This window comes from Bufo bufo, chromosome 2, assembly GCF_905171765.1.
Source record: "Bufo bufo chromosome 2, aBufBuf1.1, whole genome shotgun sequence".
In the NCBI taxonomy this organism is placed as follows: domain Eukaryota; kingdom Metazoa; phylum Chordata; class Amphibia; order Anura; family Bufonidae; genus Bufo; species Bufo bufo.
The window spans coordinates 433,784,849-433,808,456 of record NC_053390.1 but is presented as its reverse complement, the minus strand read 5'-3'; the positions used below and the strand labels follow the sequence as shown (position 1 = coordinate 433,808,456).

General features: G+C 45.0%; 1 protein-coding gene across 1 annotated transcript; it reads right to left on the bottom strand.

The window, feature by feature from the left end:
- Positions 1–5,824: 5,824 nt before the first annotated feature.
- Positions 5,825–22,299, bottom strand: LOC120991585 (nuclear receptor 2C2 associated protein). The gene is made up of 5 exons (XM_040420366.1): positions 22,216–22,299; positions 9,936–10,026; positions 7,928–8,033; positions 7,765–7,832; positions 5,825–6,232 (listed from the first exon to the last, which is right to left on the bottom strand). Exons 1-5 carry the CDS (start codon positions 22,251–22,253, stop codon positions 6,116–6,118), a joined length of 420 nt encoding a protein of 139 aa, XP_040276300.1. The 5' UTR covers positions 22,254–22,299; the 3' UTR covers positions 5,825–6,115.
- Positions 22,300–23,608: the final 1,309 nt, after the last annotated feature.

The window sequence follows — 23,608 nt, the reverse complement described above, 5'->3', positions numbered from 1 at the left end:
CTTTCATGGACTCAATATGCCCATCAGCGAATACCTTGGGGTGTCTTCTTTCCAAAATGGGGTTAATTGTGGGGTGTTTGTACTGCCCTGGCATTTGAGGGTCTCCACAATCATTACATGTATGGCCAGCATTAGGAGTTCCTGCTATTTTCCTTATATTGAGCATACGGGCAATGAGATATTTTTTTTCCGTTCAGCCTCTGGGCTGAAAGAAAAAAAAATGAACGGCGCAGATTTCTTCATTCGCATCGATCAATGTGGATGAAAAAAATCTCTGCCAAAAAAAAAAAGGAGGGGAAAGGCGTCTGCCAGGACATAGGAGCTCTGCCCAACATCCAAACCCACTCTGCCCGTATGCCCTGGCAAACCCGATTTCTCCATTCACATCAATCGATGTGGATGAATAAATCATTGCCGGGATTTATTTTTATTTTATTTTTTTTATATACAAAGTGTTTGCCAAAGCATATGAACACCGCCCCTCAGCTCATAAGCCTCGGCAAACGTATCTTTTTTACTGCAGAGGAGAAATCTCGTCTTGCAGCGCCGCATACACCGACTTTTGTGTAATCTGACAGCAGCGCAATGCTTCTGTCAGAATGCACATCAGTGCTGCAGCTGGTTCATCGGTTGGTCCACCTAGAAGGTAAAAAAACAAAACAAAAAAAAAACAGGCTACAACGCAATAAATTTATTAACATTAACTTTATATAACATTTGAACAGAACATTAACTTTTATAAACTTTATTGAACTTCTGGAACAGAACATTAACTTTTTTGCTTACCGGTGATTTTTTTTTTTTTTACCTTTATAGGACAAACCTCTCCTTCCCCATGGGACAATGTGCAAAGCGCAAATCGCCCAGAGATGTGGCGAAGTACATTATGCACTTTGTCCCAGGTGAAAGGAGAGGTTTGCAGCAGCTGTGAGTGAAAGGGCCCTAAGAGCCCTGTGTCACGCAATCCCTATGCTAATAGTGTACCTGCGTGTGGTACTTCCGGAAACACTCCCCTAAGCATAGGGCAGGGTGGTCAGGGCAGTCAGGACAGAAATAGCGGGTGTCACACCTTATTCCACTCCTGCTACAGACACGACATCTTTTTTCGGGGTGGCGGTTGGTTTGAGGTACCAGCAACGACATTGGGGAAATGTCGCTCGTGTAGACGGCTCACTACACTGGTGGTTGGGGCCACGGAACCTCCTGGATACAGGAGGTTCTCGATGATCTCTTCCTGAAATTTGAGGAAGGATCTTGTTCTCCCAGCCTTACTGTAGAGAACAAAACTATTGTATATAGCCAATTGAATTAGGTATACAGACACCGTCTTATACCAGCCTCTGGTCCTGCGGGAGAGTAAATAAGGAGCCAACATCTGGTCATTGAAGTCCACCCCTCCCATGAGCGAATTATAGTCGTGGACACAGAGGGGCTTTTCAATGACACTGGTTGCTCGTTCAATTTCGATTGTCGTGTCTGCGTGAATGGAGGAGAGCATGTAAACGTCACGCTTGTCTCTCCATTTCACCGCGAGCAGTTCTTCGTTACACAAGGCAGCCCTCTCCCCCCCCTTGCAAGACGGGTGGTAACGAGCCGTTGGGGGAAGCCCCGGCGTCTAGGTCGCGCGGTGCCACAGCAGCCAATCTATTCTAGAAACAAATGCCTGAAGAGGGGCACACTTGTGTAGAAATTGTCCACATAAAGATGGTACCCCTTGCCAAATAAGGGTGACACCAAGTCCCAGACTGTCTTCCCACTGCTCCCCAGGTAGTCAGGGCAACAGACCGGCTCCAGGGTCTGATCTTTACCCTCATAGACTCGAAATTTGTGCGTATAGCCTGTGGCCCTTTCACAGAGCTTATACAATTTGACCCCATACCGGGCGCACTTGCTTGGGATGTATTGTTTTAAGCCAAGGCGCCTGGTAAAATGTATCAGGGACTCGTCTACGCAGATGTTTTGCTCAGGGGTATACAAATCTGCAAATTTGGTGTTAAAGTGGTCTATGAGGGGCTGAATTTTGTGGAGCCGGTCAAAAGCTGGGTGGCCTCTGGGACGAGAGGTGCTGTTGTCACTAAAGTGCAGGAAACGCAGGATGGTCTCAAATCGTGTCCTGGACATGGCAGCAGAGAACATGGGCATGTGATGAATTGGGTTTGTGGACCAATATGACCGCAATTCATGCTTTTTTGTCAGGCCCATGTTGAGGAGAAGGCCCAGAAAAGTTTTAAATTCAGAAACTTGGACGGGTTTCCACCAAAAAGACTGGGCATAAAAGCTTCCCAGGTTGGCGGCTATAAATTGAGTGGCATACCGATTTGTTTCTGCCACGACTAAGTCCAAAAGCTCCGCAGTCAAGAACAGCTCAAAAAACCACAGTGGTATCAGGGACCTCAACCTCATCGTCCGAACTTTGGGTCAGACTGCCACTGCTTTCTACAGGTTCGTATTCTGACCCGCTGGATTCGTCAGATGAGGGTTCCCATTCCTCATCTGACTAGGTCAGAAGCCTGTAGGCCTCTTCAGAAGAATACCCCTTACTTGCCCTTTGGTCAACTAAATTTAGGGGGTATTCCCTGAAACTACCCAAGAAAAAAAGCAAGCCTGTCTTACAAATGGGAGGCTAGCGAAGTACAGGAAGCCGCTGCGATTGATAAAAAAATATCAAAACTGATTTTTTCATCACCGCTTGTGAAGTGATTGTGCAGTGATAAAAAAAAAAATGTAAAAAATTTTTTGTCAGTGCGGCGGGGCGGGCGTGGGTGAACGCACGTGTGGGCGACCGATCGGGCAAACACTGCGTTTTGGGTGGAGGGCAAGCTAAGGTGACACTAATACTATTATAGATCTGACTGTGATCAGTTCTGATCACTTACAGATAGTATAAAAGTACCAATGCTGATTAGCGATACGCTAATCAGCGAATCATTTACTGCGGTGGGCTGGGCGCTAACCGACGCTAACTACCTACCAAAGGGACCTAAAACCTAACTGGTGACTGATCACTTTTTTCCCTTTCACTAGTGATTGACAGGGGTGATCAAGGGGTTAATTGGGGTGTTGGGGGGCGATCTGGGGCTAAGTGTGTAGTGTTTGGTGTACTCACAGTGATGTGTGCTCTCTGCTGGGACCAACCGACGAAAAGGATTCCGATTCGATTTTTCAAAAGTCACCAGCCTGCCAGCGATGATCATATGCTGGCAGGCTGGTGACGAACTTCTCCTGCGCCGATTCCCGGCCCGCACTGCTCATGTACTGGCCGGCTATGCTCGAAATCTCGCGAGAGGACGCATCGGCGCGTCCAGGAGAAATAACAGGGCCGCCGCCAGGACGCAATCCTGCGTTCGGCGGTCCTGAGGAGGTTAAAGAACCTGTGACCTACCACATGCATGCACTAGACTGGAATTAGGGTGCATTCACACGACCATAAAAGTGTTTTGCGGTCCGCAAAACACGGATACTGGCCGTGTGCGGACTGCACATGGACGGTACTATAAAGAAAATGCTTATTCTTGTCCGCGGACAAGAATAGTACATGCTCTGTATTTTTTTGCGGTGCCGTGGAATGGAACAACTGGTACAGACAGCACACAGTGTGCCGTCCGCATTTTTTGGGACCCTATTGAAATGAATGGGTCCGCACCCGTTCCGCACAGCGGGTCCGCAACCTATCTGCAAAAAAAAAGGAACGAAAAACGGGAACAATATATGTTCGTGTGAATGTAGCCTTATACTAATGGATTATATTGCATGTAACAATTACTATGCAGTCTAAATTGTGCATGTTTTGTTTGATATCACTGGAGATTTGTTACGTCTCTGTCCATCTAATACGTACGTAACAGCACATATACTACCAGTGGTAGTGCCAGCTACAGAATCTGACATGTACTGCCAGTCTATGCCTTACAATATTGCCCAGTATACAGTCCCTGACAAAAGTCTTGTCGCTTCTCTATTTTGTAGAAACTCCTGCTATTAACCTGACTTTTAATTAATCAATTGGTGTTAGAAATAGCTCTTATGAAAAGCTAAAGCCCTCCCAAATGATGTTTAATGCACTGAAATAAATTAGTTTCACTGAAAAAAGATTTATCATTTAATCAAGACAGAAACTTTACTGCAAATCCAAAAATATGTCAGCAAATTAAGTAGTGGTGCTGTGAGATCCAAATTTAATATCTTGTATAACTTCCATGAGCTTGAAGGACAGCATCCATGTGGTTTGGCAAGGATTCATACAATTTATTGATGAAGTCATCAGGAATAGCAAAGAAAACAGTCTTGCATGCCTCCCCATAGTTTATCAATATTCTTTGGTTTCGTCTTCCATGCTTCCTCTTTCATCCTACACCACATATGCTCAATGATGTTCATGTCTGGGGACTGGGCTGGACAATCCTGGAGCATCTTGATCTTCTTCGCCTTAAGGAACTTTGATGTGGAGATGGAAGTATCCGATGGAGCAACATCCTGCTGCAGAATTTGGCCTTTTTTATGGTTGGGAATATAAGAGGTAGCTAAGATTTCTTGGTATTTTAGACTATTGATGTTGCCTTCCATCCTGCAGATCCCTCGCACACCCCCATACTGGATGTAACCCCAGACCATGATTTTGCCTCCACCAAACTTCACTTTTCTGGGTAAATCTCGGCTCCATGCGGGTTCCAGTAGGTCTCCTGCAATATTTGCGGCGACTGTGGTGTAATTCAACAGAAGATTCATCTGAAAAATCCACCTTCTGCCACTTTTCCAGCGTCCATCCTTTTAGCAGGCTGTGGCCCTTGGCAAATGCCACAGAATCCGACAAACTGTTCTGGTTGACACAGGGACTTCAGGTGCCCAGGTCTCGTGGAGCTCTGCTGCAGTGGAAAATGGGCTGGCCTTGGATTTTCGAGCCAACAAACGGTGCTCTCGAGCAGTTGTCTTGCGGGGTAGGCCTGACCTGGCCTTGTCCAAAACGTCTCCAGTCTCTTCAAATCTTTTTTTTATCCTCTGAACTTGACGCTGAGACACATTGAAGGTGTCTGCCACATCAGCAGTGGATCTGGTCTTCAGCCTCTTGATAATCAACACTTTAGTCTCCGGATGAATCTTAGGCATGTTTGCAGAGGTCTAGTTGCAGTTGATGTGAAGGTCTAGTGTACTGCGGTTCTTTTTTTACACACCTGAGACCTAATTGATCCATTATTAGTCACAGGTGAAGCTCATATGACAAGGCGACAACACTTATGTCTTGGCAAAAATGGACTCAATGGGCTTTACCAAGCTGTGAATATTAGAATACTTTTTGTCAGTTTCGTTTTGCACTGAAACATTATTACAAAAGCTGTTGGGATTAAAATGACCCATTTCTTGTAACAAAATCTTGATTAGAAATATATTTTTGCGGCATTTCAGGTCAATTTGTACACAAGCGACAAGGCTTTTGTCAGGGACTGTACACGGGAAAAAAAGAAAAATAATGGCTTATAAATTCTATAGCTGTAGTTCTTTTATCGAAAGGCAGATCGGATCACAGGACGAGGGAGTTGGTCTACATAATCCAAGAAAATGTTAGCAAATCCTCTCCCTTTCGGACAATTTTTCTCAAAGTCCAACCTACAAGGAGTGAGAGATTCCAGATCTCCACTAGAGTGTTATATCCAGTGGTGGCCCTAGCTGTCGCTGTCATCTATTCAATGTAGCCTGGATAGTAAGGATGGCCAGGTTTCAGGTCTGACTATCAGTGCTAGTCCCAGGAGTCGTTCCCCCATGATCAATATTTTAGGACATGCTAGTAATTTGGCAAAACCCCTTTAAATATGGAGGAGGTACATGGACAAAGCTTTTAGTCATTTTATTATAAATATTTGACATTTTTAATTTTAGCTTTCATTTTAATAATAAAATAACATTTGGCCCACTAAAAAGCCTTGAATGTTCAAGTTTCAGTTCGATAGAGGTCCAAGCAGAATGTAAAGGTCACTTGATATCATCTTTATAACTGGATGTAGCGTCTATAGTACTCTTAATTGTACTCTTGGCATTAAGATGTAGCGCAGTTGATTGGACTCCTTATACCAAAAACAACTTTAATTCCTGGTTACTGATCCTAATCCACTGTAGTGCAGTTTCAGTTCTTGCGCCCCAGCACATCGAGGTGGTAGACCACAATCCTCCCAAAGAAATCTGTACTGTTGAGAAAGCAGAGACGCAGTTTTTCAGTATACTCCTCTGGAAAATTAAATTTGTGCGGCACAGTTAAGGAGAAATAGATGACACAAGATCAAAAATTAATGAATGCACTTTTTTTCTAATGGAACTTTATTATGCTAATATAACTTTTGTCCCCACCCCCCAAAAAAATAAATAAAATGAATTCTTATTTCCCATCCTAGGAATATGCACACTCCTCTTCAGTGCTGATCCCTTGCTGGACTCATGTCAGTGGCATCTATGTCTGATAATATTTCTGCAACACACGTAAAACTAGATCATGCATTTTTGTTGGTGTTCTACAACACAAAGATGGAATACTAAAATGCTGAGCTCTGAATTGTTAAAAGGTATTGTACGGGGTAACAGATGACTGACAAGAGTTCAGACTGTATACAGGGGAAGGGGTAGTCTCCAACCTTTGCCCTAGATCCTGCTGGGCGATTAAAGAGGTTGTCTCATGACAACAATTTATCGCCTACCCACAGGATAGGGGATAAGTCTGGTCAGTGGGGGTCTGACTGCTGGAGTCCCATGTTCCCCATTTGAATGGAATGGTGGACATTCATGCATGTCTACAGTTCCATTCAACTCTATGGAGTGCCAGAGATAGCAGAGCAAATGCACTCGGCTATTTCCGCCAGTCCAGTACAGTTGAATGGAGTGGCAGACATAAATGAAGCAGCATCATGGGCCCACACTCTAGTGATTGGCAAGGTTCCCAGAGGTCAGGCCTCCACCGATCAGAAACTTAAGGGGTAATTTACTATCCAGAACTACACCTATATTATGCGTATTTCTGGCGCAGATTGCGGGACAAAGGTTATTTGCACTGCAATCTGCGACTTTTCCCAGGTCTAAAAAAGTGGACATGGCAGGGAAGGGCCGGCAGGCCAGTTTCATTCATCGTTTTCTCCAGCTGGCTTACATTTAGACTTTCTCTGGATACGCAGAAGTGATGTAGAGGCTGGCGACTCTAAAATTCCGTCTTAAAGGGGTTGTTCGGGTTCAGAGCTGAAACCAGACATATCCTCTTTTTCGGTCCACAACTCCTGGGGAGGGTAATAATGAGCATCAACAACTCTTATTCAGAGCTCCTCGAAAATCTCCTTTGTTTCTGACATGATACGCTTCCACAAATGTGTTGTAAAGATCAGACTTTGATAGATCCATGTTCTTTATATGTAACAGGTTGCCTACTCACATCTGATTGTTATCCCCTTGACTAAAAACACTTAATTTAACCTTTAAATTATCTGCCAATCCTAAAGGTTTACATATTTTTGCCACTCACAGACATGTGATGGATAATTTTCCTCAATAAATAAATCAACAATCTAACAATTTTGACTTTTGTTTGATCTGGTTATCCACTTTTAGGAAAATCTGATGTAGTTTTAGGTCAAATTTAGGCAGAAATATAGAATATTCTGAATGTTTCACAAGCTTTCAAGCACCACTGGATGTCGTATCTGGCAATGCTGTTCCCATGCCGGAACAGAATGCAGGAATTTAAAAGGCCATATGAACCTAGTCTTATAATGGATGCTGTGCTACAAAGGATATTTGAAGGGTATGGTTATCTTCTGGGTAAAATTCAGCAATCTTCACTAGTTCACCTTCTTTAAGGCCTCCTGCAGATGAAAACAAGACTCGTTTGTCCTACGTTATCAAATCTGCTAAATCATGCTTTGCATTCAGTAGGAAAAAGCCAAGTCATTGCTATTACCTTCTAGTATGCAGCTCCTGCTGGAAAAGCCACCTTGGAACTGGATGTGGATTTCTGATATGCAGATCTTGTGTGGGAATTCCAGTGTAATCCACTGAGATGATCCCTAGGGCAAGAAAATATATTTATTAGTGATGCAGGTATGAATTTCACTGATGGTGATCAGTAACACTAAGCAGGCTGTTTGAATCCCTTCTAGTTAGAAAGGTTTCTTAAAATCAAGCTGAACATTGAGTGTCTCCCACAATAAACTGTAATCAGCAAGTGATCCTGGCAAAAAGGTGTGTACTTCCCCTGTAGTACCATGATAGGGAAAAAGTGGCATCTTCACACAGAAAACCCTAATTGGCATTTAAAAAGGTTTTATATTAGATAACCACATGAAGACCGGCAGACGACTTATAATGTCTAGTGGGGCACGAAGTTCCTGAATGTCCTTCCTGAGTCTGCAGATGCACAGAGATCATGCAGTTGCAGAAGTGTAAAGCCAGTTGTCAACAATATTTGGGCTCCCCATATAGAATTTTTTTTTACTATCCCTTCCTTCCTGATCGCTGTTTACATGTTACTCAATGACTGCCATGTCCACAGTTCAGGAAGCGGACATGACGCGCTTTGCTCCCTTCCTGGTGATTATATGATCTCTGGGTACCTGCAGGAGCTGCTGTGTCTTAACAAACCCAGATGACCTCTACAGTAAGGTCCCGGATGCTGTATTCCTTCTCTAAATGGGGCGCATAAACTGTGCATATATATGTAAAGTTTTCTGGAATATCTTAAAACTTTAGACAGGTGACATAACATAATAAGCAATGGGCCAAGGATTTTTCTGGATCTACTGTACTGTCAGTATTGTCAGCCAGTCCCCAGGCAGACATGGTGGCTTTTAGAAACCATTGGGAGCATAGAAGTTGTTTGCTTCCTGTTGACCTCTATGGCCCCTTTCACACGAGCGAGTATTCCGCGCGGATGCGATGCGGGAGGTGAACGCATTGCACCCACACTGAATACTGACCCATTCATTTCTATGGGGCTGTGCACACGAGCGGTGATTTTCACGCATCACTTGTGCGTTGCGTGAAAATCGCAGCATGCTCCTCTTTGTGCGTTTTTCACGCAACGCAGGCCCCATAGAAGTGAATGGGGTTGCGTGAAAATCGCAAGCATCCGCAAGCAAGTGCGGATGCGGTGCGATTTTCACGCATGGTTGCTAGGTGACAGTCTATAAACTGTATTACTTTCCCTTATAACATGGTTATAAGGGAAAATAATAGCATTCTGAATACAGAATGCATAGTAGGTGATCAATTGAGGGTTAAAAAAAAATAAAAAAAATTAACTCACCTTCTCCTCTTGTTCGCGTAGCTCCCGGTCTATTCTTTACTTCTCAAATGATGAACTATCGGCTAAAGGACCTTTGGTGACGTCAGATCACATGCTCCAATCACATGGTACATCACCGTGGTGATGGACCATGTGATTGGAGCATGTGATCTGACGTCACCACAGGTCCTAGCCGATAGTTCATCTTTTGAGAAGTAAAGAATAGACCGGGAGCTACGCGAACAAGAGGAGAAGGTGAGTTAATTATTTTTTTTTTTTTAACCCTCAATTGATCACCTACTATGCATTCTGTATTCAGAATGCTATTATTTTCCCTTATAACCATGTTATAAGGGAAAATAATAAAATCTACACAGCACCTAACCCAAGCCCGAACTTCTGTGAAGAAGTTCGGGTACCAAACACGCACGATTTTTCTCATGCGAGTGCAAAACGCATTACAATGTTTTGCACTCGTGCGGAAAAATCGCGGGTGTTCCCGCAACGCACCCGCACATTTTTCTGCAACGTCCGTGTGAAAGGGGCCTTTGGGTTTCAAGTGTCAGACTGCACAGTAGTAGTTATCAAGTCTGTCACATGTATTTTGATGCTATGTTACATGACATGCACTGCGTAGCCCAGACCTACTTACGATGAGACCTACCAACATCTGACATGACTATACCTGATCAGAGTTCCAGCATGTTTCTTCCTTTCGGTCAAAGAGGAACTGTTTGCCGAACTGCTTAACATCCCGCTGAAGAACTGAACTCACTCTGAAGGAAGCAAAGCAAAGTTAACATCAGTACAAAATATCCCCCTATTCTTCCTACTTGTTGTGCTTTCATTGCCCTGTCACTATGTAATTCGGTAAGGAAAACAAATTATTCGGAGGTTGAGCTAAAAATGCTTCAATATGATGAGCATACCTCTATTCACTTGTACATAGAATGCAAAACTCCTACATGTAGAGTTAGTATTAATCAATCAGTCCATGAAGTCCTATTATTGGCAGCATCAGTCCATGTGCATACCTTGTAGGAAGGCGCAAGGGGCCGTCATTGACGGAAGGTATGTGTCACCGAGGTTCCTGGCCTCGGTGAGGTAAGAGTCGGTAATTTCAAGGGTCAGCGGCAGCTAGTGCTGATTGACACTGGTTGCTGTTAGTATGGCTGTAAAGCCGGCTCTTACTGGGAGTAGCCAAAGTGCTGGGTGGGTGGCTGCTCCCCACGTTCCAGGCTGCGTCTTTACTGGCCTATATCAAACCCAGCCAGCAGTCTCAGCTGGGTGCGGATTACTCCTCTCTGACAGTGGAGCGCTGTCAGTCTCTGTGTGTTTGGGAACTGAGAACTTGTGCCGCGCTAAAGGGCTGAGAGATGCCTGCTGGGAAACAGGCCCTAAAGCCTGCTGTGGACTGAGGGTGGAAAAACTGCTGACCAGGTATAGGCTTTTGTTCTGTGGACTTTTTATGGTGTGAACAAGCACCAAGACTGCAAACAGTTACCTTTTGTTTTTCCTTATGTGTGAATAAAACACTGAACTGTTTAAGTTTAAGACTTTGTGTTTGCCTCTATACTGCGCCCGCTAGCCTGTCTACCAGAGCAAATCCCCACAACCTGTACACTGCTTCAGGTGTTTGGACTCATTGTAGTCAAAACTCACCTAAAGGGTTATGCCAAGGATTTAAATTTATCCCCTATCTACAGGTTGGGCTGATCGGTAGGAGTACTGATTGCTGAGTGACTTCTCTGATCCCCCAACAAATCTGAGAACTGGCCGCTGTGCCGAGCCTGTGCTATAGGGTATGGTTACATGAGCTAATATGTTGCCACAGAAACCAGAAGCACATGACCCAGTGACGTACAGCTTGAAGGACACATCACACCCCCCATCAATCAGAGGTTTACAGAGCACGTCAATGGCAGCAGGGGACTGAAGGAGCTGGAACCGAGGTGCAGGGAACAGGTAAGTATGCTTCCCTCCCTAGATCTGGTGAGGTGGGAGGGTTAGGAACAACGACTCCCAAAACTGTAAAACCCCTTTAAAAGACAAATTAAGAGCCAGAGTTTCTGAACAGGACATGTCACCAGCTTTCACAAAACACACTGCATGCATTATTAAATAGATCTAAGACTTGATGAGGCTGGTGTACTTACTCTGAAAATCCATGTCAGATTGTCTGCACTAGGTCCTGCTCGGACAGGACTGCACGGCATAATAATGAATTGAGACCTGGAATGTATTGTATTACACTGACCTAATGCTGTCAGTCTAATTCAGTAGATTTCAGGACCCTCAGGGTCATACAGCATTATAAAATCAGTATAATCCTGTCAGAGGAGGGGAGGTCAGAACAGGAAATCACGCTTATACACGATGCGAGTGTCTCGCACTGAATGCACCCTTAGGGCCAGTTCACATGAGTGATTTAAAAAAATACACTTAAAAAATCTTTTTTAAACTAATGGGTGTTACAAAGCTGCATTTTCTGCTTGAGGTTTTTCACGCTGATCTGCACCAAAAAAAGGGAGAAAAATGCACAAAAAAAAACGCATGGACTTATTTGGAGCTGTTTTTTTCAGCTTCCTATTAATTTCAATGGGAGATTCAGTGCTGATTCTGCCCCAAGTTATGGAAAAAAGATGTAGTATGCCCTATAAAAAGAAAAAGTTCTGCTTCCTATTGAAATGAATGGAAGGCTGTTTTGAGGCAGAAACGGTCCAAAAAAAACTCTGTCAACTGAACCTTAGGCTGGTTTCACTACAAAGGGGGGAATCTGTCATGGGGGTAGTTTTTGAAGTTAGTTTTGCTGGAACCTGTTTTGACGTTATTTGCACCATATTTATCAAATGTCAGAAGTTGTTTGAGAAGGTTGTTACTCCAGTTTTTATACTACCCCCACCAGAGTGAACATTTAGGAAAATTTCTTAGGCTGCGTTCAAATCTCCATTTCAGAGATCCTTGCAGCCTGTTCCACTGCAAATGCTGGCTCTTGGTAAGAAAAACCTTTGCATGCAACATTTTGGTCTGCACTTATGACGGAAATTGGCCAGATCACCGCTGGAACTCATTGTAGTCAGTGGGGATCTGGCGGTGAAATAGATTGGCCAGCAGCCGTGACATATGTAGACAGCATGGTCCAGGGAACATCGGAAGCAGAGAAGGGAGCTTGGTGCTCGAACTGATGAGTCTTAGGCCTCTTGCACACAACCGTATGGCTTTTTTAAGTATTTTGTGGACCACAAAAAACGGATCTGCAAAAAATACAGAGAGACGTCCATGTGCATTCCGTTTTTTGCAGAATGGAACAGCTGGCCCCTGACAGAACAGTACTACCTTCTGTTCTTTTTTGCTGATCCATTGAAATGAATGGTTTCGTATACAGAACGCACAAAACGGAACGTAAACGGAAAATAAAAACTTTCGTGTGCAAGAGGCCTTAGGGGGAGATTTATCAAACTAGTGTAAAGTAGAACTGACTTAGGGCTCTTTCACACCTGCGTTCTTGTCTTCCGGCATAGAGTTCCGTCGTCGGGGCTCTATGCCGGAAGAATCCTGATCAGGATTATCCCAATGCATTCTGAATGGAGTGAAATCCATTCAGGATGCATCAGGATGTCTTCAGTTCCGGAACGGAACGTTTTTTGGCCGGAGAAAATACCGCAGCATGCTGCGCTTTTTGCTCCGGCCAAAAATCCGGAACACTTGCCGCAAGGCCGGATCCGGAATTAATGCCCATTGAAAGGCATTGATCCGGATCCAGCCTTAAGCTAAACGTCGTTTCGGCGCATTGCCGGAGCCGACATTTAGCTTTTTCAGAGTGGTTACCATGGCTGCCGGGACGCTAAAGTCCTGGCAGCCATGGTAAAGTGTAGCGGGGAGCGGGGGAGCAGTATACTTACCGTCCGTGCGGCTCCCCGGGCGCTCCAGAGTGACGTCAGGGCGCCCCAAGCGCATGGATCATGTGATCGCATTGGACATGTCATCCATGCGCATGGGGCGCTCTGACGTCACTCTGGAGCGCCCCGGGAGCCGCACGGACTGTAAGTATACCGCTCCCCCGCTCCTACTATGGCAACCAGGACTTTAATAGCGTCCTGGGTGCCATAGTAACACTGAAAGCATTTTGAAGACTGTTCCGTCTTCAAATGCTTTCAGTACACTTGCGTTTTTCCGGATCCGGAGTGTAATTCCGGCAAGTGGAGTACACGCCGGATCCGGACAACGCAAGTGTGAAAGAGGCCTTAGGCTACTTTCACACTCGCGTTTGGTGCGGATCTGTCATGGATCTGCACAAACGGATCCGTTCAGATAATACAACCACATACATCCGTTCAGAACGGATCCGTTTGTATTATCTGTAACATAGCCAAAACGGATCAGTCTTGAACACCATTGAAAGTCAATGGAGGACGGATCCGTTTTCTATTGTGCCAGATTGTGTCATAGAAAACGAATCCGTCCCCATTGACTTACATTGTGTGTCAGGACGGATCCGTTTGGCTCAGTTTCGTCAGACGAACACCAAAACTCTGCAAGTAGCATTATGGTGTCCGCCTCCAAAGCGTAATGGAGACTGAACGGAGGCAAACTGATGCATTCTGAGCGGATCCTTATCCATTCAGAATGCATTAGGGCAAAACTGATGAGTTTTGGACCGCTTGTGAGAGCCCTGAACGGATCTCACAAACGGAAAGCCAAAACGCCAGTGTGAAAGTAGACTTAACCACCTCAGCCCCCAGTGCTTAAACACCCTGAAAGACCAGGCCACTTTTTACACTTCTGACCTACACTACTTTCACCGTTTATTGATCGGTCATGCAACTTACCACCCAAATGAATTTTACCTCCTTTTCTTCTCACTAATAGAGCTTTCATTTGGTGGTATTTCATTGCTGCTGACATTTTTACTTTTTTTGTTATTAATCGAAATTTAACGATTTTTTTGCAAAAAAATGACATTTTTCACTTTCAGTTGTAAAATTTTGCAAAAAAAACGAGATCCATATATAAATTTTGCTCTAAATTTATTGTTCTACATGTCTTTGATAAAAAAAAAATGTTTGGGTAAAAAAAAAAAATGGTTTGGGTAAAAGTTATAGCGTTTACAAACTATGGTACAAAAATGTGAATTTCCGCTTTTTGAAGCAGCTCTGACTTTCTGAGCACCTGTCATGTTTCCTGAGGTTCTACAATGCCCAGACAGTACAAACACCCCACAAATGACCCCATTTCGGAAAGTACACACCCTAAGGTATTCGCTGATGGGCATAGTGAGTTCATAGAACTTTTTATTTTTTGTCACAAGTTAGCGGAAAATGATGATTTTTTTTATTTTTTTTTCCTTACAAAGTCTCATATTCCACTAACTTGTGACAAAAAATAAAAAGTTCTATGAACTCACTATGCCCATCACGAAATACCTTGGGGTCTCTTCTTTCCAAAATGGGGTCACTTGTGGGGTAGTTATACTGCCCTGGCATTCTAGGGGCCCAAATGTGTGGTAAGGAGTTTGAAATCAAATTCTGTAAAAAATGACCAGTGAAATCCGAAAGGTGCTCTTTGGAATATGGGCCCCTTTGCCCACCTAGGCTGCAAAAAAGTGTCACACATCTGGTATCTCTGTATTCAGGAGAAGTTGAGGAATGTGTTTTGGGGTGTCTTTTTACATATACCCATGCTGGGTGAGATAAATATCTTGGTCAAATGCCAACTTTGTATAAAAAAAAATGGGAAAAGTTGTCTTTTGCCAAGATATTTCTCTCACCCAGCATGGGTATATGTAAAATGACACCCCAAAACACATTCCCCAACTTCTCCCGAGTACGGAGATACCACATGTGTGGCACTTTTTTGCAGCCTAGGTGGGCAAAGGGGCCCACATTCCAAAGAGCACCTTTCGGATTTCACAGGTCATTTACCTACTTACCACACATTAGGGCCCCTGGAAAATGCCAGGGCAGTATAACTACCCCACAAGTGACCCCATTTTGGAAAGAAGACACCCCAAGGTATTCCGTGAGGGGCATGGCGAGTTCCTAGAATTTTTTATTTTTTGTCACAAGTTAGTGGAAAATGATGATTTTTTTTTTATTTATTTTTTTCTTACAAAGTCTCATATTCGACTAACTTGTGACAAAAAATAAAAACTTCCATGAACTCACTATGCCCATCAGCGAATACCTTGGGGTGTCTTCTTTCCAAAATGGGGTCACTTGTGGGGTAGTTATACTGCCCTGGCATTCTAGGGGCCCAAATGTGTGGTAAGGAGTTTGAAATCAAATTCTGTAAAAAATGACCAGTGAAATCCGAAAGGTGCTCTTTGGAATATGGGCCCCTTTGCCCACCTAGGCTGCAAAAAAGTGTCACACATCTGGTATCTCCGTACTCAGGAGAAGTTGGGGAATGTGTTTTGGGGTGTCATTTTACATATACCCATGCTGGGTGAGAGAAATATCTTGGCAAAAGACAACTTTTCCCATTTTTTTATACAAAGTTGGCATTTGACCAAGATATTTATCTCACCCAGCATGGGTATATGTAAAAAGACACCCCAAAACACATTCCTCAACTTCTCCTGAATACAGAGATACCAGATGTGTGACACTTTTTTGCAGCCTAGGTGGGCAAAGGGGCCCATATTCCAAAGAGCACCTTTCGGATTTCACTGGTCATTTTTTACAGAATTTGATTTCAAACTCCTTCATTTTCTGAGGGTCTGAAGAGAGCACAACTCCCAAAACAGCTGCGAGTCAATTTTTACAGGTGCGTGCACCATAGAATCTGTTATCACATACTGCATTACAGTGTGGTACTCTGGCTGCTCTTCTGAGGACAAGAAGACCCTCAAGCGCATCATCAGAATGGCTGGCAGAATCACTGGTACTCAGCTACCATCACTGGAGGATATCTTCACTGCTCGCTGCAGCAACAGGGCAAAAATTATCTGCGGGGATCCAACTCACCCCGGCCACAGCCTTTTCATTCCCCTACCCTCTGGTAGGCGTCTTAGAGCCCTACATGCCCGCACCACTAGGCTGAAGAACAGCTTTTACCCCAAAGCAATCAGTCTCCTAAATGCTCAGAGATTATTGCCCCTTCCAAGGATAGAAACTACCACAGACTGAAAGTGACTGCTGCATTCATGACCCCATGATGATCTCTTGTCTGCAGTGGTGTCTGATCAGTGTGTATATATACTCATAAGCACTTCCTACATTGCTCTTATATATTATACTTGAATAGTAATGCTTTCTAGTGCAATGTGTTTCTTTTTTTCTATTGTAATACTTTAATTTAAATGTCAGTTCTTGTTCCTCTGTCCATGGCATCTAGGATTGGTCCAAACAACATTTCATTGAATTGTACAGTGACAATAAAGGCATCTTATCTATCTTATCTTATCATAGGAAAAGGTCAGAAATTGATGGAAACACCACCGAAATGGTTCTGTAACAGCATGGGGAGGATGTCTGGATGCATCTTGGACTCCCAGGTCGCTGCTGGGAACAATGTTGTCCGAGTAGTACGCCACTTTTACAGACTGACAATAATACGCACAAAACCGAAGATAAAATCAATTTTAGAGGAAAAATTGTTAGGAAACATTCTTTCCTGTATATTTACTTGTATATAAAGTGCAAGTGCTGCCACAAATTACAAGGAAGAAGCAATCCGATACAACCTGTATATCACATAAAGGAGGGCCTCATTCACATTGTGGTACAATTGTTCAGGTAGTGGGACTCCTACACTTATAAAGCCTAGCATTAAGTGAAAGGGCTGTCAAAAATTACAAGGAACCGGAACTCCAATACACCCTTTGTTACACAAAAGAGGGCATCATACACAGCCTTGAAAAATTATGATTGATGAGCTGCTGGTAACCCTCAAAAACATTAGGATCAAGGGCCTGCTGATCTGACCATCTAAAACATTATGGGCGAGGGCCTGCTACCGCTTTGGTGACTCTAGATAACCTGCGGCCGATCGCACATCCCTGTGACGACGACAATCCATTCAGATGTCTGCCCTATCAACTTTCGATGTTATTTTCAGCCCAAACTATGTAGACCATGGGTAACAGGGGAATCATGGTTCGATTCCGGAGAGGGAGCCTGAGAAACAGCTACGGCTACCACATCTAACCAGCATGCGTGCAAATTACCTATTAGGTATAATTAGGTGAGAGCCTGCAGGTGAGCTGACCCTGTAAAAGATTTTAGGTGTGTGCCTGCTGGTGAGCTGACTCTGTAAAAAAAAAATTATGCGAGGGCCTGCTGGTGAGCTAACCCTGTAAAAGGTTTTATAGTTGCGGGGCTTCAGGTGAGCTGACCCTGTAAAAGATTGTAGGTGAAGTCCTGCTGGTGAGCTGACCCTTTAAAAAATTATATGCAAGGGCCTGCTGGTGAGCTGACCCTCTAAAAAATTATATGCGAGGGCCTGCTGACATGAAGTCAGCCATGTGTGCCAGAGTACCATCAGGCAAGACTTCGCTGTCGTCATCAGGAGGATTACTCTCAATCTCCTCATCCTCTTCTGCCCACCCACGCTGAAAAGATGGAATTAAACTTCTATGGGTACTACCCTCTGTAGCATAGGCAACATCTCCTGCTCCTCCTCCTTTTCATCGTCTAATTCGCGCTGAGAAGACGAACTGAGGGTGGTCTGGCTATCACTTTGTGTAATGTCTTCCCCCATTTCCACCTCTTCCACATGCAAAGCGTCGGCCTTAATTGTGAGCAGCCAGCGTTTGAGTAGACACAGAAGTGGGATGGTTACGCTAATAGCGTTATCGCCGCTCACCATCTGTGTTGATTCCTCAAACTTTCTTAAAACCTCACAGAGGTCAGACATCCATGCTCACTCCTCGCTTGTGAATAGCGGAAGCTGACTGGAAAGGAGACAACCATGTTGTCGCTGGTATTCCACTACTGCCCTCTGCTGCTCACAAAGCCTAGCCAACATGTGAAACGTGGAGTTCCAGCACGTGCTCACGTCGCACAACAGCCGGTGAGCTGGCAATTTCAAGAGCTGCTGCAGCGTTGACAGGCCGGCTGAAGCAGTCGATGACTTGTGGAAATGTGCACACACGGCGCACCTTCACCAGTAGCTCAGGCAAATTGGGGTAGGTTTTGATAAACCGCTGAACCACAAGGTTGGAGACGTGGGCTAGGCATAGGATGTGTGTGAGCTTGCCGAGCTCCAAAGCCACCACCAAGTTACAACCATTATCAGACACAACCATGCCTGGTTGTAGGTTGAGTGACGAGAGCCACAGCTCAGTCTGGTCTCTTATCCCCTACCACAGCTCTGCGGCAGTGTGTTGTTTGTCCCTTAAGCATATCAGCTTCAGCACGGCCTGTTGCCACTTCCCCACTGCAGTGCTACACTGCTTCCAGCTACCGACTGATGACTGACTGGTGCTGCACGTGGATAAGTCGGAGGTGGAAATGGAGGAGGAGGGGGATGAGGAGAAGTGGGGTTTGAAGCCACTAACGTAGGTGCTGGCGGAAACCCTGATTGACGTAGGGCCCTCAATCCTTGGCGTCGGTAGCACCTGTGCCATCCCAGGGTACGACTCGCTCCCGGCCTCCACAACATTCACCCAGTGTGCCCTCAGGGAAATGTAGCGTCCCTGGCCGAATGCATTTGTCCATGTGTCCGTGGTTAAGTGGACCTTCCCAGTAACTGCGTTGGTCATGGCACGTGTGATGTTACGGGACACATGTTGCTGTAAGACGGGCACGGCACACTTGAAAAATAGTGGCGGCTGGGGACTGCGTAACTCGGGACGGCCACCGACATCAGACTGCGGAAGGCCTCAGTGTCCACAAGCCTAAATGGCAACATTTCCAGGGCCAGTAATTTGGAAAGCTGCGCATTTAGTGCTATGGCCTGTGGGTGGGTGGCTGGGTATTTTTTCTTGCGTTTAAAGGCCTGGGGTAAGGACATTTGGACACTGCGCTGGGACACGGAAGTGTATGTGGTTTCTGATGGTGCTTGCAAAGGTCCAGGTGCAGTGCGGGAGGCATCTGGGCCTGTGCCTTCGCCAGGGGATTGACCAGCACGTAACAGGGGAAGAGGAGGCAGTGGTGTGACCCACAGACACAGATTGTGGACCCAGGCATTCGTCCCACTTATTACGGTGCTTGGATGCCATGTGGCAGATCATGCTGGTGGTGGTGAGGTTGCTAGTGTTCACGCCCCGGCTCATTTTTGTATGGCACAGGTTGCAAACTACTATTCTTTTGTCGTCCGCACTTTGCTCAAAAAAGCGCCATTCTGCAGAACATCTACCCCTTAACAAGGGAGATTTCCGCAAGGGGGTGGTCCATGGAACAGTTGCGGGCCTGTTTGGTGTGGCCCGCCTTCTCCTTTTTGGCACCCCACTGCCTCTTCCAGCCTGTTGCGGTGCTGCAGATCCCTCCCCCTCTGTACTGCTGTCCTCGCTCGGCTTTCCACCTTCCCAGGTTGGGTCAGTGACCTCATCGTCCACCACCTCCTCTTCCTGACTCTGATCATCCTCCTGATTTGTTGACCTAACCACAACCTTAGTGATTGACAACTGTGTCTCATCCTCTTCATCAACCTCTTGAGGCAGTAATTGCGGTTGACTCATTGGCAACTGTGTTTCATCATCATCCACCTAATTAAACACTAATTGTCGTTCCCCACCGTCATGTTCTTGTGACTGTGGATGCTCGAGGTTGGGAATCAGGGCACAAGATCTCATGTCCCTTTTCAAGCGTCCTTGGCGAGAGGGCCAACTCAAGTAATGGCGATTAAAAGAGGTCCTCGGAATATCCAAGTGTGGGATCACTTGTTTGGCCAGACTGTACATGGTGGGAGGAAGGAGGATCGGGGTGAGGATTGTGTTGACTAGACTCCTGGCTACTGAGACTGAACTTGGTGGAAGACAGGGTGGTGCTTAACCGACTGGAAGCATTATCTGCTGCAATCCAACCGACCACCTGCTTGCACTGGGCTGACTTCACAAGCGTTGTCCTCTGCCGCCCTACAACCTGGGACATGAAGCTAGGTATCGTGGATGAGTGTGTTTTTGTGCTCTGGCAGCAGGCACAGTTTCACCGCGCCCAGGGCCACAGCCTCTGCGTGCACCATCAGCAGCACAGCCACTTCCCAGTCCCTTACTGCTCGCCTTCTTCATTTTAAATGTGATATGTGCTTGAAAGTCTGTCACACGTACAGTAGCGTAGGATTTGGAAGTGTATGTGCAAAAAAATTTACAAAGGTATTTGTGATAAGGAAACGTTATACAGGAAAGGTACCACAGGTAATGTCACTGTTCGCAGTGTCTACAGAAAAAGTTCACTGGATGTCACTGATATTTTAGGGAAGCGCACACTTTAAACAGGAGATGTGGCGCGGATAATTTTACTGTCCGCAGCGGACACTGTCTACGGAAAAAGTACACTGGATGTCACTGATATTTTAGGGATGCGCACACTTTACACAGGAGATGCAGTGCGAATAATTTAACTGTCCACAGAGGCCTATTACACGGTATTTAGCGCAGGATGCGCTAAAAATATATATTGCTGCTGTCACATACAATTGTCCTTAAAAGGACTTTTGGGTCTCTGAAAAGTTTTTGTATAAAAATCTTCCTATTACACTCCCTACAGTGTCTGTACCTTCCTATGCATAGCTCTCCCTAACACTGAGCAATTTAGCGCAGGTTGCGCTACAAACATATATTGCTGCTGTCACACACAATAGTCTTTATAAGGAGAATTCTATCAACAACACTGTATGTTACGGGACTAATACCTGATACACTAATACTGGTAGACTGCCGGAACTTGTGGAGTTATACTTACACTATTCCCACTTATTAGGGCCTCATTGGACTCCTATGGACATATAGGCCTTTATATCACTTTTGTCATAGGATTATTGGACATTGTATATCATTGAGTATAACCATTCACCCCATTGTGGCTGTATCAATGTGTTTGTATTTTATTGTACTATTTTATTGAACTGTATTATCAATTTTATATTGCTAGCTAATTATATCAATTTCTCAAATAAATGTGTGTCAATTGGTAGAGTGCTCGTCCACACACCTTTTTTCCAGTTCTATTTTATCTTGAGAGGTAGGGTGTCCTCTCCTTGGACTTGTAGCACCATATCATAGGCTATATAGGAGAGCAGCCACCACCAATTTCAATTTTCAGTCTTTATAAGGACTTTTGGGTCTCTGAAACGTTTTTGTACAAAAAAAATAAAAAAAATAATAATATTCAATTACACTCCCTACACTCTCTGTCCCTTCCTATGCTCAGCTCTCCCTGACTATGCATGAGCTGAACATACGTCATCGGGTGCTATATAGCACCCGGTGACGTGTTCCGGCCAGCCTATTACTGTAATGCCAGTAACCAACATGGCTACTGGCATTACAGTGAGGGAAGTACTTAACAGCAGGTTTATTGGCTGCGTAGCAACCAAGAAATGTGCACAGAGGAGACTCGAGCATTGCGCTCGAGCACATGCGGTACTCGGCCGAGTACCGCCATGTGACGAGCATGCTCGATCAACACTAGTAATCAGTGCAATTCACACTTCAACATGCACCACTCTTGCCGATAACGTGGTTTCAAGTTTTGGTTTCTCCCATTGGCGGGATCTACTCCTATGGAAAGACTATCTCTGCGTGACCAGGCCATACATACCAGGCAACAATCTGCCCACCATGGGTATATTTTTGAAGAATCATTCCCTTTTTCTGGCTGCACCCCTCATGGCTCAAATGTGGGGTCATCTGTATACAATAGCTGGGAAGTTGACCCTGTCACAGTTCTTTTTATAGAAATCATCTCTTTGCTTTATGACAGTCCAAAGGCAAATACATATCTATATCTTCTAATATATATATATATATATATATATATAGATGATCACTCACCTGACTATAGAAAGTGAATACAAAGTCTCACCTGCTCACCACCCCAGCACATAGCACTGTCTCCAACATGTTGCCGTAAACTACATAGAACTAGATGCCGATGTCGTGAAGCACGCCGTTCATTTTCATGACCTATGCCGTAAAGCGCTATGCTTTGCATTCCAAGCCTCCAGTTCAGAACGGGTGGCTGATGCGTGGCGTTGCTTCTGGTTTCCTGTAATACTACGTGCAGCCAGCAGATGGCAGCAGAGCCGCATCATTTGATGTGGACGCATATAGGGTTTTTTCAGGCAGGAAACTGAGGCACGCGGGTGTCGTGCAGTACTCAACCGCTGTGCTTGTAAGTGCAGCTGAGGGGAGGCATGTGAAGTGGCTTCTCAGTTGCTAGGTTACAACATGTAGTTGGCTATTTGTTTTCTGGATAGACAGATGGTAGTCATTGGATGAACCTGAACACAATGGCTTTCTTAACACCAGTTCTTAAAGGGGCTGAGGCACTTTTAGCACTTTCTATCAACAGGATGGGAGATAGGTGTTTGTTTGCTAGGGGTCTGATTACTTAAACCCCAGTTATCTTGAAAGCAGGGGTAAGTGCTGCTGAACTGCAGCCTGCGGATGGAGTAGTGGTGCACATGCGCCATTTTCATGAGGAAGATCAACCGCATTTGCAGACCCCCATTCTCTGGATCAGTGGGGTGCCAGTGGTCAGACCACCAGCAAGCGAAACGCTTAACCCTAGGGTTACCACCCGGTCTGTATCTCACTGGCCAAGTTGGTATTTTAGTAGCCCTGCCGATGCCGGTGATTTTTTTTCTACCAGCAATATTTGCTGGTATTTTCCTGTATGGACTGTTACTAATGAGCGCTTCCATTGTGAAGCGCTCATTAGTACAGCCTTTAACTCCCCCCTCCCCCCCCCTCCACTTGTGTTAAAAAAAGATCTAATCTCTTCATTTCATCGCGCTGCTGTGAACACTCGCTGGAGGACAGGACCTGCGAAACATCACGCGGGAGCGCAGGTCCTGTCCTGACCTTCCAGTGAGTGTTAAACGCGGAGCGAGCAAATGGAGGAGGTGAGTTAGTGGAGGAGGCATTGCTATTACTGGGGGCACTATTAATTCTGGGGGGCACTAATGGGGAGAATTATTAATTCTGGGTGGCACTAATGGGGGCATTCATATTACTGGGGGGCATTAATGGGGGCATTAATATTACTGGGGGCAATAATGGAGGCATTAATATTACTGGGGGGCACTAATGGTGACCTTAATATTACTGGTGGGGCACTAATGGAGGCATTAATATTACTGGGGGGCACTAATGGAGGCATTAATATTACTGGGGGGCACTAATGGTGACCTTAATATTACTGGTGGGGCACTAATGGTGACCTTAATATTACTGGTGGGGCACTAATGGAGGCA